General features: G+C 38.5%; 2 protein-coding genes across 2 annotated transcripts in view; one reads left to right on the top strand and one right to left on the bottom strand.

Annotated features, from left to right (window-relative positions):
- The window catches only part of ERO1A (endoplasmic reticulum oxidoreductase 1 alpha), a 47,377-nt gene extending 44,709 nt beyond the window's left edge, over positions 1-2,668 (top strand). Inside the window, exons 14-16 of the mRNA XM_058666442.1 lie at positions 426-512; positions 599-732; positions 1,944-2,668. Of these exons, the coding sequence (XP_058522425.1) occupies positions 426-512; positions 599-732; positions 1,944-2,004 (282 nt within the window). The 3' untranslated portion in view covers positions 2,005-2,668. The remainder of the gene's footprint in view (positions 1-425; positions 513-598; positions 733-1,943) is intronic.
- Positions 2,669-7,908: 5,240 nt separating this feature from the next.
- The window catches only part of GPR137C (G protein-coupled receptor 137C), a 50,769-nt gene continuing 39,188 nt past the window's right edge, over positions 7,909-19,489 (bottom strand). The window contains exons 4-7 of the mRNA XM_004584824.2: positions 12,952-13,101; positions 10,002-10,127; positions 9,716-9,834; positions 7,909-8,444 (exon numbers count right to left, since the gene is read on the bottom strand). Coding sequence (XP_004584881.2) covers positions 8,267-8,444; positions 9,716-9,834; positions 10,002-10,127; positions 12,952-13,101 — 573 coding nt within the window. The 3' untranslated portion in view covers positions 7,909-8,266. The remainder of the gene's footprint in view (positions 8,445-9,715; positions 9,835-10,001; positions 10,128-12,951; positions 13,102-19,489) is intronic.

Genomic DNA, 19,489 nt, shown 5'->3' with positions numbered 1-19,489 from the left:
GGTCCTCACTGCTGCTCTCCAGGGTTCCCATGGCAGGATGCTGGAGTCAGGAGCTGCTAGGATGTGAGCATCTCAACTTCCGGGCCAGACAGATAACCACATCCCGTCTTTCTGTGTTCCAGATGGTTTAGTTTTGTAGGCAGGCCTGCATTCTGTGTTTGCTTTTTAAGAGATGTCAAAACTTAGACAAGTTACCTCTTTTTTAATCTTGTATTTTTAATTTATTCGATGTGTATCATACTCCTATTTGTTTCTGGGTTTGTAGAATGGTTGTGATGGTATCTGTCAAGGTTAGTGAGGTGGGCACTGCTCTGCTCTTTTCTTACCCAGGGGTGATTTGCACAGTACAGGGTATATAGAAAGCACGAAAGAAAATGATTTGTAGCTGGCTGAATCTTAATAAAATCTTGTTAAATTGTTTGTAGGAGGACTTTCGACTACATTTTAGAAACATCTCAAGAATCATGGACTGCGTTGGTTGTTTTAAATGCCGACTCTGGGGAAAGCTTCAGGTAAGCAAAGCCATGTCAGTTCTGTTTTCTTGTTTATCCTGCGCATGAAGAATTTTCTTAGTTTTCATTTCTGGTTTTTCTTACAGACTCAAGGTTTGGGTACTGCTCTGAAGATACTGTTTTCCGAGAAACTGATAGCAAATATGCCAGAAAGTGGACCCAGTTATGAATTCCATCTCAGCAGACAAGAAATAGTATCATTATTTAATGCATTTGGAAGGTTAGTTTGAATGTGTGAAAGGTGATTTTGCTAGCCAATGAAGCCTACGGTAGCATGTATATTCTCCAGTGAAAGTGGGCAAGGCATATCTTTACTGAAGTTATTGCATGGGCAGCTTCCTAAAATGCCTCAAGTGTGCGGACCTACACAGTCATTTGATGATATCCTTTATCTTCATTTATTAACTTTCATGATTATGCCTGAATTATTACATTTCAATATTTATCTTACTGAATTTGTACACGTTTTCAAGTTGTTTAATACCAGTTTTCTGTGCTACATAGCAATTTCTTGAAGATGCTGTAAAAATCTTGTCTTATATAATATATATATATATATGTATTTCTCTGTGAATTCACCATCCTATAAAAATATTCATATTTTTTATAAAAGGATTCTTTTCCATCAGCATAACACAAAGAAAAGCACAAAGTAAAGAATTTACATGAAAGATTTTAGTGTAGATGTTGTTTCCTTCTGGCCTATCATAAAGATTTATAAAAGTTAATAGTTTTAAGGATTGTAATTCTTCATCTAGAAATTACTTGAGACTTGAAATAATTGACTTTCCAACTTACTTTTCTCGCTCCCACAACTGAGTTATATATTCCTTTGGCTACTTGTTTCGTGGTGGAGAAGACAGCTCAAGTGTACTTAAAACAAATTCCTTATTTATTGTTTCTAGCTTTTGATTCCTTGCACATTTACTAAACATGGTGAATTATTTTAAAAGGTTCATGTTTATGCAGATGTAAAGTGATTATTTCCATATTCATGTGCTTGATACTTATGTGCTTTAAAATATGAACATATTGATGAATACATTTTAGCCTAAATATTTTACCACTGATTTGTACTATTTTCTACTAAATAGTTACATACTTTAATGTGTCATAGTACGTAAATGAATGTACTTGTGAATACTTATACTATATAAATATTTTAATAATTAGGCATTCCCTACTTATATATTTCAATACTTTCATGCTGGAATAACTGATTTATGTTATCTTGGTTTTATCATATCAAACAATAAAAACACATCAAGGTAGAGTAAATGGTCTACGTATCCTTCAATTTACTGAAATACATTAGACTTTAAAAAATTTCTATGTTGTAAACATGCAAAATGAGTTCATTTGTACAGGGAAAATTCATATAAGATGGCTTCTGAGTGTAATTTTTTTTTTTTTTTTTTTTTTTTGTTACAGAATTTCTACAAGTGTGAGAGAATTAGAAAACTTCAGGAACTTATTACAAAATATTCATTAAAGGAAACAAGTTGAAACGTGCCTGTTTCTGGACAGTGGAGGCCAAAGAGTGGATGTCATTCCAAGGCATATAGAAGTGACAGTCTTCAGCCAAACCTTTTATATAGAGCTGCTTTTGTAAAAGGAGAATTATATTGTTTCAAGTAAACAGGTTTTTTTTTTTTAATTGTACTAAGTCTGTATAATATTGTGAGTAAAAAGTAAACTTCGATAATGTGGTACAAATTTTAAAGTTTACTAGTGGATAAAAGCAGGATTATCAAGTACATGTATGATAAGACTACATAAATTATGTTTTAAGCCTTTTAAACTAGAGTTTCCTGTAAGAAAACATAATATAAATAAAACTGTGGTAAATGTGACAAGCCTTTAACGAAATAGCAGTGTGGCTTGAGCTGTGAAGGACTTGTAATTAACACCTAGAATTTTTCAATTCATTTAGAGTTGTCAGGTTTAGCAAATAAAATTGCAGAATGCCCGGTTAGATTTGAATTTCAGAGCAAGTTTTTTTTTTTTTTTTGAAGAAAAGTATGTTGCATGCAAAATTCGGAGCTTATTTATACTGAATTTTATTCACTGTCTGAAATTCAAATTTAACTGGAAGTCCTATGTTTTGTTAGCCCTAAAATATATTAATATGACAAAAAATCATTTTCAGAACTATGTTGCTTTTTTGATTGCTTTGTTTGGGTGATAGAAAGGTGCAATGACAACAGAAAAGACGCAAGAGACTTCTAACATGTGCAAAGCTAATCGATTGCACATTCTCACCCTAATACTGAATACAATTTTGAGGAAACCGCATTTTTATATGATTTCAAGTTTGCAGAAATGTTTCAACCACAGTACGGATAATTTATCCACAGTCACCAATTGCTCCTTTTTGCATTCTCCTTCCTGCTATCTGTGGTTATGCACACATACTATTTTTCCCACCCACTCGTTTAAAAGTCAATTTCAGGATCATGCCCTTTAAACCATAAAAACTTCAGTGGATAACACTTAATAATTTTCCAAAAATGATTTTCTCAGGAAAAAAAAAAAAGTCCTGCCAAGCTGGGACCATTATACAGCAACCCTTAGAATAAGAAATTTCAAGTTCCATTCTGAAGTTTTTGAGTCTTTATGTTTGATCTGAAACAGTGATGATTTTGGTGTTTTGTTTTTCTTTTTTTTTTTTTTAAAGATTTATTTATTTTTATTACAAAGTTAAATATACAGAGAGGAGGAGAGACAGAGGAAGATCTTCCATCCTATGATTCACTCCCCAAGTGAGCCGCAACGGCCCAGGAACCTCTTCCGGGTCTCCCACGTGGGTGCAGGGTCCCAAAGCTTTGGGCCATCCTCGACTGCTTTCCCAGGCCACAAGCAGGGAGCTGGATGGGAAGTGGAGCTGCTGGGTTTAGAACCGGCGCCCATATGGGATCCCGGCGCTTTCAAGGTGAGGACTTTAGCCGCTAGGCCATGGCGCCGGGCCCAGTGTTTTGTTTTTCAATACACAAAGTTTGTCTTCTTTGCCTCCTGAAAGCTGATCTGTATTTTTGGGAGGTTCTCATTAGTGAAAACTCTTTATTGGAGAAAAAATATTTAAAAAGGTTTCAGAATTAATATCACATGGGAATTGAAGGGAAAAAGAAACCGTATACCCTCCAATTCAGTGTGCCCTCTATGTATGTCTTAGCAGGTAACACACGTTGACATGCCACAGTGACAGGGAAGCAGGGATTGTGTATGGAATGGTTTAGAAATGTCAATTTACACTGCTGAATAGTTTTTGTTCTTTGTGACCCTGAGGCTTGGTAAAGCGCCAAGTATCTAGTTGGTATCTAACACATCTTTGTCGGCTGCAGGTGTGGACTATGTAGTCAGGGTATCTTTCGGGAATAATCACAAACCCTGTCTAACAGTATGTGTCCTGTTTCCCTTTTCACTCATTTTCTCTGAATAGGGCAGGAGAAAAAACACCAACCAAACCAAGAAACTCCCTGATGTCAGCCAGTCCTCTTGGAGGACAGTGAGGGCCTCCTCCCTAAGGACACTCTGTTCTCGAAGTACAGGCACACGGGCTTAGATGGTCATCTCGTGCACATACCTCACTCCCACTCTGCGCCATCCTTGTGTTTTGTTTTAATAGCCCATCTTTCCAAGCCCCTTTCCTTTCACTTTGTCACCTCCCACTTGCTCCTTAACTAAAATCTGGTCTTTGGCTTTGCGGTTCTTACCAGTCTTTTCCTGTGAAGTCTAAAATCGTAATTCCGAAGCTGCATTCAAAGCTGTCTCTTGTTTGTCGTCTTCCTGAGTTTGATGCTGCTCCCATGTCCCTTCGGTAGTAGAATCTTTATTCCCTGGCACCTGACACTGCACACACACCTGGGCCCCTCCTTTTTTGGCCTCTTAGAAGTTTTCCCTCTGACTTCTTGCGTTCACTCACTCTCCCCCTTCTTAGGCTTGGGTAATGCCGACGTATCATTGCTCAGCTCGCCTTCTGACTGCTTCACTTGACGGTGGCCCCGAAGCCTGTGTGTATCTGTTAGGCTCCCAGAACGTCCTCTGAGCTTGTGTTTCTTACTTTGATGAACTCCAGAATCATCGTTTTCTGAGAATTCTGGCGCCTTCCTAGCCTGCGTCTCCCGCTTTCCTCTGGCATTTTACTGGTTTTCCCTTCGCCCTCCTGATCCGTCACTCTTACCAGTTCCACGGCAGTTAGGGGCCGTGCGTGGCAGCAGCCTGTCTGCCGTCCATTTTCACAGGAGTGCCAGAAGCACTTGCTCTTCAGCGACTTCCTGCACCGTCTGGAGAAAGGCAGACTCCTTTGCTCCATGGACAGATTCTTGTCAAATGCATTCCCCACCCAGTGTTCTGATAAAATAGACTTAAAAGAATTCTTCGAATGCCCCTACAGGGCCAGGCCTCGCATCCTGTTCCTGGCACCAAGTGCCCTGACCATGCTGGTAACGAGGAGATTGGAAGGCCCTGGCAGGCCCAGCAGAAGCATCTCCGTGAAGTCCCCTGGCTTCTTTTATGTCACCACTGTAATTGCGACCTACCTCTATTATATCACTGACTGTACTGTACTGTTTTTGTATTTTAAAGCCTCCTTTACTAGAATGTGAGCTCCTTACGGGCAGGAAAAGGAACTGTTCATCTGGGCGTCTCCATGGCACAGCTGTTGGCATATGGACATTTAATAAATGTTGAGTAAACTGTTTAAAGTGACAGCTGTCCTACATTAAAGCTGCTACCTTCACTTCAAATACCTTCCCTCTCTCCACTTCACAGTGAGCATCAGGAAGTCCCCGGGAGGTGGCCTGTACTCAGAATGTGGTGTGCTTGGGAAAGGGGTCCCACCTGAACAAAGACCAGACACTTTCAAAGGGGGGGAGGCAGAGGCCTTGAGGAGTTCTTGAGAAAAAAACAACAGCTGGGATTATGTGCCAGGTCAGTTGATTCTTACATACAGTTCTAAGAGAAAGGAAGAAGGGTTATTAATTACTCCGTATGAGGATTTTTCTTAACATCTGTAAAAAAAATAGCATTAATATTTTAAACTGCTTTATATCTAATTGAGATATAATACTAAGTGATCAGACATTTGGGTGCAGTTATGACAACAGTAAAAACAAGCTGCCGTTTGTACCTGCTGGGATTTTTCTGTGTGTTCACACTAGGGTTTTAATCCTGGTATGGCATAAACAGGGAAGTCCACTAAGAATGCGAAAACCAGACCTCCAAATAAAAGCACAAATACTTTTATTTTTAGTAGTTTCTTTTTTTTTTTTTTTTTTTTTACAATTTAGTGAAACAACAAATGAATACATTCATTGGCCACAGCTATATTTTTACAACCAGTTAAACTGATCATATAGCTGAGAAACACTGTTAAACAATAAAAAAGCAGCAATGCATAAAAAATCCATTTTAGCTATAAATTACATCTTCCGTAAAATTACAACCAGCTATAATTGAGTGGTAAGAGTTCCAAAATTAATGACCACTCACATGAAATGATCAAAACCAACACTGCTAATCACGGTAGAAGTCCACACAGAGGCAAAGGAACTCATTAGTGAACCACAAACGAGCGGACAACCACCAAGGTTTGAAATTGTTGTCATGTGCTTCAGTGCAGGGTGACCGGGGACGGTAGCCCTTTGATTTCATAGACATCTCCTCCTTTTGAGGCCAAACCTAAAGTGCTCCCAGTGCTTGGGACTTGGCAAGCAGAAATCGGGCCAGCATTTATCTTTGTCTTTGGTGATGTATTGTGCGAGATGGGAATAAGAAAAACAAATGCAAGAATTTAGTTACTTAGGACAGTAAACAGGCAAATCTCAAATTTGGCAAATCCCCTCACAGCCGAAAGAACTAAATTTTATTTAAAAAACACATTTAAAATATACTGTTTATATAGTCAAATAAGAACATCATCTAGGGAAGTCTTAATGCAGAAACTTTATCACCTTGAACCCCAAGGATTAGCAAAGACAAGACAGATTTTTGTGGATAGCTCTTGATAATCAAATATCTTGGATTAATAGCAAAATAAACAGTGGGCATTCTGTAGAAAAATCTAATAATAAGATGCAGTCAGAATATACTGCTATGTTAATATAATTTTTGAAAAATCTGGTTATGAGAGAACTTACAAGCAAATGCAAAATAACAGATATGCTTCTGATTGAATTTGAAGTTGCTACTATGGAAAAAAAAGTTTATCTGGCTGTGTGTCACCTGAAAGAGTGGGACATTACAGGGACATTAACAAATTCATCTTTCCCCCTTCGAGTTTCACTGTTGCACTTTTGTGAAGTTACTGCATTGGTTATGAAAAAGTTGAAAGATATTTTAAGTAAAACACACAACAGCTGTATTGATTCCAGTTCTGAACAAATAGACCAGCACACAATTATATGTACTTAGTTGTCCTTAAGCATGTTGTTGACAACTTCCCAAACGAAGCCTGGTCCCTTGGCACCTTGAGGTATTCAGCATCTACTTTCCATCCAGACACTGGTGGACAGTGCACTGAAACATTCTGCATCCTCAATGCCCACCATATAGAAATTCTTTAGATTTGGGGTAGGATATTCAAGTTGGTGTTAATTCTAAAAGGATTCCAATATTGTTAGTTTCTGGTTTCTTACTTACCTAATTCATCCATTTACCCAAATTTTCCTTCAGTCAAATGCTGGAATTAATCTGAATTGAATTGAATTTGCTTTCCCCATTTGTAAGGTATAAAAGTGTGGACACTAAAGGAGGAATTGTGTAAGTATTGCACTTGAGTTCACTAGGACTTATCATGATTTAATTTACCTGAGGACAATCCTGAATCGGTGAGATCAGGTATCTTGTTTCACATACATTGAGTGCGTTTGAAATGTATTCACATTTTAACTTAGAACTTTACATTTTATAAATCTTATGTTCATCTGTAAACTTGTTTAGTTCCAAGAAGTTTCTACCAAAATCTCCCTATGCAAAATCTCTATTGCTTTCTTGAAGAATCATGCTTAAATGATCACATACATATTTTCATCATACAAAATAAGGTGATTCTGTTCAGAGGAGCCACACAATTTTTACTGGTACATTTTCTTCTTGAAGAAATGACTGTGGCTCTCCAAGGAACTCTGCTTGTCATCACTGGAAAGGATGATCAGTGTAATTTGTTTAAAATGATTGTTTGGCGAATCCAAATGGGTGTCTTAAAATTATACATAAAAGAACAGTCTTCAATGACTACATTATTTTAGTAGATTTTTAAAAATAATAACATTTTTATATCTTTATTTTGTGCACGGCTCACTCTATAAAACTGTAACTGGGTAAGAATTCCATACAGAGTACACCAAAGAATATACTGGCTTTGATTTATATAGGAAAACTCTCCTCCAATTTGGCATACAGTAATGTTCCAGGGTGAACGCTGGAGTATGACTTCGGGGACTGCAGTGTACTCTTTGAAAACAAAGGTAAAAGTGCAAATTCGCAGTCTGCACTTGATGCCCCCACGGAAACATGCTGGGAGGCCATCAAGCGCCTTCAGATCTACTCTCATTACTCCCGGCCTTTCCGTCTTGCTTCGTGTTACTGTGCAGCGACCAACAGTCATAGTTGTATTCTCCACCAGACCCAGCCACATGTCCAGATGTTGTTGTCATTTGCAACAGATAGTGGAATGCTTATGTAGATGGCATTGGAACATGTTGCATATACACATTTATGAAAAACAATTCAAGAATCACAATTTGATAACGCTGTCAGTTTTGTGGTGTTACATATAAGCTATGGTGGTTGTTCATATCCAAATTACTACAAGTAAAGAGCAAAGGAGCAGTGTCTGTCATCGGTCCATTCAGGTGGGGGGTGACTGTGTAACTGCTGCCGCCGCACCCCGTCATGGTGCCATACCAGCCCAAGCTTTGTGGATTTGATAAACTGCAATAACAACAAGAAAGGGCAAAGAAGTCTTAGCACTGTGATCAAAGTTAGTATCAAATATATTGAAACAACCGACTTTGCCAAAGGATGACCTTACATACAACTTAACGGTGTTAACATTGAGCCTATATCGGGGCCCGGCGGCTAGCAGCCTAGCAGCTAAAGTCCTCGCCTTAAACACGCCAGGATCCCATATGGGCACCGGTTCTAATCCCTGCAGCTCCACTTCCCATCCAGCTCCCTGCTTGTGGCCTGGGAAAGCAGTCAAGGATGGCCCAGAGCACTGGGCCCCTGCACCCGCGTGGGAGACCTGGAAGAGGTTCCTGGTTCCCGGCTTCGGATCGGCACAGCACCAGTCGTTGTGGTCACTTGGTGAGTGACTCATCAGATGGAAGATCTTCCTCTCTGTCTCTCCTCCTCTCTGTATATCTGACTTTGTAATAAAAGTAAATAAATCTTTAAAAAAAAAACATTGAGCCTATATCAACATGTTACAAAAAAGAGGAGTGAATTTCAATTAATAGGATTTATCACATAATATTGATGTATGTTTACTGTGTCCTAGGTTTATTTTAAGATATGCATACATGTGTACACACAAACCATTTAATCTTCACAATGATCCATGAAGAAGGTTCTATTATTCCTATTTTATTTTCTTAGATATACTTTTCTATCATCTCTAAAATAGAGATGAAACATCAACTAGAAAAGATTAAGAGACTTGTGTAGCTGAGGTTAGGATTGCAAAAATGTGTCAAGATGAAAGAATCACATGGCTGGGTGTTAAGGTTTTCTCTCTGTCCTGATACGTAACTAATACTTGACTAGTTAAGGACCTGCAACAGTTTTGGGTCAAGGAGGGCACAGCATTTCCTACCCATCCAGGGTTTCTAGGAATTTTATCAAGAGTTTCCTGTTAGTTTCGGATAGCAGTGAGGATAAGGGCACAGATACATAATCTCTATAATAATATTCTTCCCCGACTGTTGCCCTTCCCCCCTCAACTAACATGGGATCCTGCAATGAAATGACACCATTTCACCCTGAAAAGCATTTCTCGTAATAAAGGTACTCGATAGACTTTGAGTTAGATGATTCTTTAGGGTGCAGGTCCTGTCACAGGTGTAACGTCTACTGATTGAAGTTCCCGTATTTATATGATTTTATTTACATATGTGTAAATTCACCCTTCATATTTCAGTTAAAACTTGCATTGTTCAATCTAATTCAACACGATTTCAGCCTAAGTGATTTGTTATATCTACCTTCCTTCTCTTGAACTTCCCAGTCTTGGCAAGTCATCATCGCTATCGTAGCGTCGTGGATTGTCAAAGAAGTAAGCTCTGGAACTGTAACTGTGACTGTTTATCATGCCATCAGGTGCCTGTGGACAGAGGATTAGATGGCATGTAAGGGTTTACTTTTCAGGTAAGAGAAAAGGCTAAAATCTATAATGATTTTTAGTCTTTAATACTGACAAAAAGAAAATCAATGTAAATGTTCCATATTAAAAAAAAAGCAGCAGCATTGGGGAATATTTTGATATCATACCAAATTCTGGTTTAGTCTCTGTGCCCGGAAAAAGAGGACCACTGACCAGGCTGGCACATGTTCCCACAGAAAGAGGACCATTCCAAACACTATGTACTCTTCTCCACTTACGTCTTCTACGTGGGCCTGTAAATACAAGAGGGCATAGCGGTTCATGTGTCTATTTTATGAGCAGGAATTCACAAGCCACATTTTTTTTTTTTTTTTTTTTTGCTAGGAAGTTAAAACATCAACGAACTGCAGGCATATAAACTTGAAATTTTCTGTGTTGTGTCATTTCTCATAATGGTACATCTTAAGGAAAAAGAAATACTTTTGATGTTAAATATCAGAGAACGTTGTTCATGTCTTCAATGCATCTGTTTATGAAGGTAAGCTTCATATTTGGGTAATAAATAGGGCCCCACGTATGGGCTCCGCAGTCTGGAAAGAGTTACTAAAGAGGAAACTGCTGATGTTCCGGGCATTCACAGGCCACACCACCCTCAGCCCGCGTTACACCTGCACAGAAATGTGACCTGTCAAGTCTCTCAGCTCAACTGCTACTTAGCATATGATTTGGGGCCCTGTTTACATATTGAATTTGTTTGTATTCTACCCGATGTTGGGAGAAGCAGTGAAGAGGATCTGCTACACAGAACTGTGCATGCAAATTCCTTCTCAGAAAAATAAAGGAAAAATGACATTCCAGGGAACATTGCATCCAGTACAGAGTTAAATAAAATACATGACCCAGCATACTGAAGATGACTAGCAAATATCTGGGCAACCAAAGTACAATGAATGTTGCTCACTTAAGTGACTAAAAATGTTCCAGCTCCCTAGCCGTCAGATGAAAACCACAAATAAAAAATTTTAAAACTCCAGTGAGGTTAGTGTACATTCAGAACTCCATTAGTAACACTTGTTGGTGTGGATGTGGGGAGAAAGATATGAGACTGTTTGGTGGGAGTCTAGGCTAGTACAACCGCTATGGAAGTCAGTACGGAGAGTGCTTAGAGAACTGAAAACTGACCTGCCATATGACCCTGTGATCCCACTGCTGGGAATATATCCAAAAGAAATGAAATCTGAATATGAGAATAATTACAGCAGCCCAATCTACAGTAGTGAAGACATGGAAACAACCCAGATGCCTCTTAAAAAGGGAGTGTGTAAAGAAACTGGTATATCTATTCCATGGAATATTAGCCATTAAAAAAGAATGAAATTCTACCATGTACAACAAAATGTTCCCAAATAGAGACCATTATGCTCAGTGAAATAAGTCAATCCCAAAAGGACACATATCACATGTTTTCTCTAAGGCAACCTTCATGCAAAATATAAGATCAATGACACATAGGTAAACACGCATGTACATATTATCATCTATAATAGGGATTATCATATCAAGAAGTTAAGATACAGTTCAACATGCATCTTGACTCCCAAATCAAAGATAAACTGCCAATGACACTGTTAAATATATCTTGACAATAGGATGCTACACTTTCTACCATTGTGTACACCTACAATGTCATGACACACTTAAATAGCAGAATGATGGACTTAGGAATGTTTTTGAAGGATATACTACTGTAATAATATAGGGGAAATCAGTGTGAAGAGAGGAACAGGAGAGGGAGGGGGGAAATCCCACAGCCCATGGAGCTGTATCATAAAATTTTAAAAAAAGAATACCAGTGGGTTCAGCCACAGCCTGTGATGCCAATTTGAGCCCTGCTTTTTCACTCTCAATCCAGCTCCTTGTTAATGCACTTGGAAAAGCACTGGAAGATGGTCCATGTTTAGGCCCATTACCCACAAGAGAGACTTGGGGTTGAGTTCCAGGTTCCTGGTCCAGCCTACTCCAGCCTTGGCTGTTGCGGTCATTCTGGGAATCAACCAGTCTTTGGAAGATCTATCTCTGTAACTTTGCCTTTCAGTAAATGAATGAATGAATGAATGAAAGAGTGAATGCTAACAATAAGAGACTGATAATGCCAGGGAAACAAGGAAAGTCATTATTAAACACCTAAAACTAAAAAAATGCTAAGGTTCTTCAGTAGGGAGGAGTTAATCTCTTCCTGGCTAATGATAGGACATTAATTCATGTATAGATATTTAAACACTAACTTTAAAAATTAGTAAAAAAAATCAGTAAAACAATTTTATGATTAATAAGTGTGTGACATAATTTACCAAAAGAAAAGGAAATACTCTTGGGAGAAATTCTTTCTGAAGAGAAATTTCAAGTGACAGGCAAATGATGACTTTTACATGAATTTGTGTTGTGAACATTTCCTTTTGTGTAATTTGAAAGGCAAAAATCTAGAGAGTGAGAATGACAGAACATTCCATGCCTCTATTTCATTTTCCAATGCCTGCCATGGGCTGGGCTAGGCTAGGCTGAAGCTGCGCCTGAGAACTCAACCCATCTGACTTGAGCCATCGCCACCACCTCTTGGGATGTGCATCAGCAGGAAGACGGACCCAAGACAGGGAGCCAAGGATGGTACTTGGATGTGGGGTGTGAGGATCACAACAATCCGGCCAAATGCTGCTGCAAAATGATATTTTTTTAAAAAAAAGTTTTGTTAAATATTTATTTACTCAAAAGGCAGAGCCAGAGAGAGAGAATCTTCCTACCTGCTGATTTGCTCTGCAAATGGCCACAGTGGCCAGCCTGGAACCAAGGGATGGGATATTAGCACATTAGCAGGGATTAGGACGTGCAGTAGCTGGGACTTGAACCAATTCTCCCATGTGGGATGCTGGTGTCATAAGCAGTGGCTTAACCCACTGTGCTGCAAAGCCAGCCGTGTAGATGATGATTTTTAAATAGAGCTTTGGTTCTGATCACTGAGAGCAGAGATCCTGTAAAGTGTTTGTAGGTCAAAGGTGAACTATCCTACTAATTGCCAACAGTGACCACACCGTAGATTGGCAATACACGATAGGTACTCACCTTGTCTGACAGATTATCCCAACCATAATTAAATGGACTTTCTAATGTGTCCTGAGATATGGCGATCACCACCAAATTATAACAAGCTCTGGAACAGTAGAGAAGGATGACAACAGAGCCCACGACCACAGTCTGGCACAGAGACATGCCCTAGAGGAAACAAAAGTCACCATTACACTTGTCACGGAAAGCTCCTCCTGCCCATACAATAAGGTCACCTCTTGCAAAGTACTCCTACTCACTGAAATAAACTCTTGATTATCCTGACTTATAAATCCCATTCCTAGAATAGCTGGTGTTTAGTATTTGCAAGTTAATTTGTTGCCAACTTGCCAAGTGACAGTTGAAAGATTTTCTTCTGCCAAGGTCACCTTATTCTCTTAAGTAATATATGAATAAACAAGTTGGCAAAAAACCCACAAATTTTAATTGACGTTAATTAGAAATAATGTTTAGTTATACAGGCAAAAAACAAAAACAAAAACAAAAAGCAAAAGCAGAAGTCCCTGCACCTAACTTCAAGTACAAAACCAGAATAGAGAGCCTGGTGCTATAGCGTAGTGACTAAAGTCCTTGCCCTGCACACTCCAGGATCCCATATGGGCGCTGGTTCTAGTCCCGGCAGCTCCACTTCCCATCCAGCTCCCTGCTTGTGGCCTGGGAAAGCAGTCAAGGACTGCCCAAAGCCTCAGGACCCTGCACCCATGAGAGACCCAGAGCAGGTTCCTGGTTGCTGGCTTCAGATCGACTCAACTCTGGCCATTGTGGCCACTTGGGGAGTGAACCAGTGGACAGAAATCCTTCTCTTTAAACATCTGAATTTCCAATAAAGATAAATAAATCTTTAAAAATAATAGAATAGAAACACAGTTCCTATGCTATCGACGGCACTACATTAGACAGTATCAGTTGCCATTATGCTAATGACAAAATAATCCAAGTCCCCGCAAGAACCTTCAAATCCATATTTTAAGTCCATGGCTTTCACCATTTCCACAGATATAATCTTCTATAGGGGTCAGTGTAGTGGCATAGGGGCGAAACTTCTTCCTGTAGTGCCAGCATCTCATGTGGGCACTGGTTCGAGTCCTTACTGCTCCACTTCTGATCCAGCTTCTTGCCCATGATTTGGAAGGCAGCAGAGGATGGCCCAAGTCTTTGTCCCCTGCACCCATGTGGGAGACTTTGGCTTTGGATTGGCTCAACTCTGGCCATTGCAGACATTTGGGGAGTGAACCGTTAGCTGGAAGACTTTTCTGTCTCTTCTTTCTCTGTAAAATATGCCTTTTAAGCAAAAATAAATAAATCTTTTAAAAATGTTAATGTGTTTTACTATAGTGTGTATGTTAGAGAGCTGTAGTATCACCTCTGGTGGGATTCTCAGCTTGTGGTCTATATTTCATTAATACTGGATTTCTTTTCTGATTCTATGTATTTTATGTTAAAGACAGTATTTTGAGAAAAACACTCCTGAGACTCAATGCAGTTTCTTGACACAATGACCAAGGGGGCCAAATGGCGTTCTATGCACAAGGCCCAGGGATGCTAGACAGCCTGCAATTCACAGGGAGTCTTCCCCAAAGGAAAGTTTCCCTCTGACCTTCACAGTGTCCAGACGTCCTCCCAAATATTCATGAGGATAAAAGAGCCATGTATAATGATAAAAACAAAACCCAACTGAGTTTAACATATAAGCAAGGTTTATGTTTGCAATGTTTGAACAGATGCCCAAACTTCCTGACACACATTAAAATGTGTAAATTAAGGGAAATTTGTACTTTTTTTGTTCAGAATTTTATCAAGCACTGCTGAAACAGTATAGAAAATTGAGATAGTGCCAGCAATACTGCTGGTGTAGGTGGGAGTCCGATCATTGTACCTGTAAGTGTGCACTCAGAGCTGCCTCACTCATGACTACCATGTCTGGATACACACTTCTGACTGATAACCCAAGACGCAACATTTTACACTTTGAAACAGTTAGTAATCATTGCCCTTTCACAACCTCTTAATGTTACAACAAGGGCAATTGCACTGAAGTTTACGTGTGTTAAAAGCCTATTAATTTCAGGACACAACAGGTTGCACTGGGCTGTCAGGATACAGAACTATTATTATGACTGGCTTTCTTATAAAAACAACACATTTTTGGGCCCGGCATGATGGTGTAGCGGTTAAGGTCCTCGCCTTGAATGTCCCGGGATCCTATATGGGTGCCGGTTCTAATCCCGGCAGCCCCACTTCCCATCCAACTCCCTGCCTGTGGCCTGGGAAAGCAGTTGAGGACGGCCTAAAGCCTTGGGACCCTGCACCCGCGTGGGAGACCCGAAAGAGGCTCCTGACTTCTGATTGGCTCAGCTCCAGCCATTGCGGCTCACTTGGGGAGTGAATCATCGGACGGAAGATCTTCTTCTCTGTCTCTCCTCCTCTCTGTATATCCGCCTTTCCAATAAAAATAAATAAATCTTTAAAAAAAAAAAATACATTTTTGATGTACACCAAGAAAGGAAAGATAAGAGACACTTGGAAACTGAGATAGTATCAGAGTATCTTTTCTGAGCTAATTTACAACCATAACACAAGGTATATGTGAAAATAAACAAACCCTGGCAAGATTAAATTAAAAAATTAAAGCTGAAAATGTCTATAATGTACATTTTATATTGTGAGTCAAAAAAGTTGATGAGCATTAATTTAGAAATCAATTCAAATCCAATACTAAAAGTACTGTATCATTAAAGAAGATATGGAAACAAGATTATTCAAGGTAACAAGACACAGAAAACAGTTCTGTAAGTATCAAAGTCTCTGAAATAGCTACCAATGCTTTTATCCAGTGTTTTGAGAAATAAAATGACTGTAAGAAATAGGCTATAATGCAGACTTTGATTATATCTGTAAACATTACAAACACCTTTTTAAAAAGATGTGAGGAAAGAACAGAATAACACCAAGGCAATTAATAAAACAACCTATAGCCAAATTATACAACAATGAAAAAAAAACCACTGATTCAGAAAATAGAATGTTTCAGCTTGCAAAATATAGGGTTACAAAAGAAAAAGAGTAGCAACATGAAAAATGTGATTAAAAAATCTGCAGAGAACCTCTCTAAAACGAATAAAGCCAGAACAAATCATTCAGGAGGACTCCTTGAGTCCCGTATCTGACACCCACATCACTTCTAAACAAATTCCATACTTGAAAACTAAAGTAGGTTGCATTTATCTGTAAGCATTCACTGTCCACATCCTGAACAGTGTTTACAGATACTTTCAGAATTCACAAGTCCTCACTTATCACTCATTTTAAAGAAATGTGTACACCTATTAAATACAAATCTCTACTAAAAGATCATTACTCAAAAAATCTCCCTTAAAACTTTCCCCATCAGCCAAACCCTCCAAAGGAAATAGTTTCCAGCCTCCATCTTGCCAACTTGGTTGTGTCTATTCTAGAAGTTCATGGAAGTGACGTCATAGAATATGAACTGTTTGGAAAGTTTCATCCACTCAGTGAAATGTCTATAGGATTCACTCATGTTGTTGAATGTATTTGTTCTTTTCTTATTGGAGGGATAATCAGAGTGACTAAGTCTTTCTGGTTTTCAGTATTTGAAGTCCCACAATTTTGAAAATTGAAGCAAATTAGGATAAAATCCACTATATTAGTTTATCCAGACTTCTGTTGATAGACAAATTTTATGAGCATTCCTGAACAAACTTTTGTGGACATACGCTTTCACTTATTTTTAGATAAATACCTAGCAATGAAATTTCTGGACCATATATGGTAGGTGTAAGCTCAGATGTATTAAGAAATTGCCATTAATTAAAAAAAAGAAATTGCCAGATCCACTTTCAAATGACTGTACATGTTTATGCTTGCAACACAGAATTAGTTGCACAATAGCTCTGCTCAAATGTCCAATCACAGATCTTTAGGTTGTCTTTCATTTTAGCTATGCTCTTGGCTTCAGCCTGGTCCAGTCCAAGCTGTTATTAGAATTTGGGAAGTGAATCAGTGGATGGGAACTGGCTCTGTCTCTCCCTATCTGTATATGGAAACACAAGGATACAAGTATGTGCTTTATGTGTGTTTGTTTGGCAAGATTTATCACTTTTTCAAATAAATGTATTTTTAAAGAAATGAGTTATTGGCTAAGGAATGAGGATTTCTGTTTAATGAGTACAGTGTTTAATTATGGGATGAGAAAAATGTTCTAGAAATGTATGGTGGTGATGGTGGCACAACAATGTGAATGCACTTCATACAACTGAATTGCATGCTGAAAATGGTCAAAATGGTACGTTTTATGTTATTTATGTTTTAGCACAATGAAGAAAATTTCATTTCAACATAAAGCTTTTTGTTTACCTCTAAGGTTCTGAGAAAGATGAGTGTCACAGAGTGCTCTGACTCAATGACTCTACCACGTGAGAACTGGTAAAGCTTATTTATATAAGGAGTTAGAATAGTGTGAAAACTATTTTTCTTTCTTTTTTTTTTTTGAGGTAGACCATTTTATTTTTTTTTTAAATTATTTTTTTTAATAATCTTACTTAGTTGATTAGGGAACAAAGTGTCAAAGGCTACAGGGTGAAAGTGGGTAATACCATTGTTTCCACATCAATATCATTTTACCCTGTATCTGGGGTCAGGGAAAAAAACAAAGGGAAAAGCCCCACCCAACCTCCCACCCATCCCAGGTCCCCAACGGGAGGCATACTCTGAGGGTCCTGCTCATACAGTTTTGATAGAAAACTATTTTTCAACAGGCATTATACATGTTATTGTGTCTTCTCCAACAGAACATTTTAGAATAGTATTTTGGTCCACGTTAAGCTGTAGTATCATTTTGAAACCAATCAATGATTTAAAGCTTAAAGCAAAGGAATCAACAGTTTAAATGTAGGTGTGGCAAATGCTTAAGACATCAAATAATTATGCTAATTTCCCAGACTGAAATAAAAAGAAAAACCCACTGAAGCATTTTACAGGCTGACATACAACTGCATTGGCCATTACGGCACACAGTCCTGGAGAGCAGCACAGCCTCCCAGGAGTGGCCACGCTGAATGTTGCTGAGTGGGAAGTTCATAAATGACATCAGGGCACCGCCATTTTCTGGCAATGCAGAAATTGGCTGGCTGGCAACAAAAACAGTGATTGAATATCTTGTCTATAAACTTCTATTTTTGCCTTTAAAATTAATTGATCTACAGTTGTAGCAGGACTTCACTTTGGATTTATATGCTGTCAGCATGATTCAACCATCCAAGCACTCTATTACTTCAGTACCCGACAGAAAACACAGGGGTTACTGAAACACTCTGTGCTAAGTAGATTCTCTGATTGCTTATCTTGGGCTCCCCCGGCTGATGTTTTCACGGTGTGTGGAACTGCTGGGCTTGAGTACAAGTCAGGCAGTGTCTTGGAAGTGCACTGAAGGTAACTGTATACTTCACCTCCATGTGCCCTGACTTAAAACAGAAAGTCAGTGTCACTTCAGAATATTGTTCTATCTGTGGAGATATTCAGGGAATATTGACCCTACAGTACATTTTCTATTCAGTATTCTGTGTGACAAAATGAGTTGTGCTCAGGAAGCAATTCTATTTCTCAACGAAATTCAGTGGTTATCTAGTGGAAAAACACCTAGGTGATGGATATGTGAGTTTAAGTAGCCACTTTTTCCACAAATCACCACTTTTTAAATTAACAAACTATGGCAGGCAAAAAGACTCAGAGATGAATTTTTTTCAAACATAAAATGAGCCTTGTCTTTCAAAGAAAACATCTGTTAATCGTCAATTGGAACTTCACAGTGAGTATTAGAATTTCAGGCAACTTTTATGTACTTATATCCATGACTGATAGATTCCCAAAAGTCAACCATTCTAAAGAGATGCTGTAACACTAACACATGTGATGTTGGATGTTATTTCATAAAATGTATCAACAGTTTCCAGATGTGTTACCACTTGGACAAATGATCAGTATACGATGTTTCAAAATCATTCAATTTGTAAGACAGACCATTGGAGAGTACAAAAAGTTTACCAGGATGATTTTAGATTCTACATGGTAACTCTCCTTTAAGAACCTCCAACTTTTGAGTTTGTTCTAGCAGTGAAGAAGGTGTCCACAATTATCTGAAGTTCTCCATTTTCCAACTACATACACTCGTGTGACAGCATGGACTTTCTTCATTTACCCCAACCTACTCAACATATCACAACAGATTGAATGCAGAACCAGACAGGAAAATCCAGCTCTCTCGTATCTTGTCAGACACTGAGGAGATTTGCTGAATGCAGCAACGCCAATCTTTTTTCTGTTTTCATACAAGCATTTATGTTATGTTTCATGAAGGTTATTTGTGTTAACATATACAGGGCTTATTACTTAAATGAATTTAAAATAAATATGTTATTTTGTGCATTTTCTAATATGGTATATATTGAAAGACATAAACAAAACCATATTGAGTTCTTAATAATTTTAAGAGTATTACAGACTACTGGGAAAAAACCGT

This window comes from Ochotona princeps, chromosome 6 (assembly GCF_030435755.1).
Source record: "Ochotona princeps isolate mOchPri1 chromosome 6, mOchPri1.hap1, whole genome shotgun sequence".
Lineage (NCBI taxonomy): Eukaryota > Metazoa > Chordata > Mammalia > Lagomorpha > Ochotonidae > Ochotona > Ochotona princeps.
Note: the sequence above shows the minus strand (reverse complement) of the source record. Positions and strands in the feature narration are given on the sequence as shown.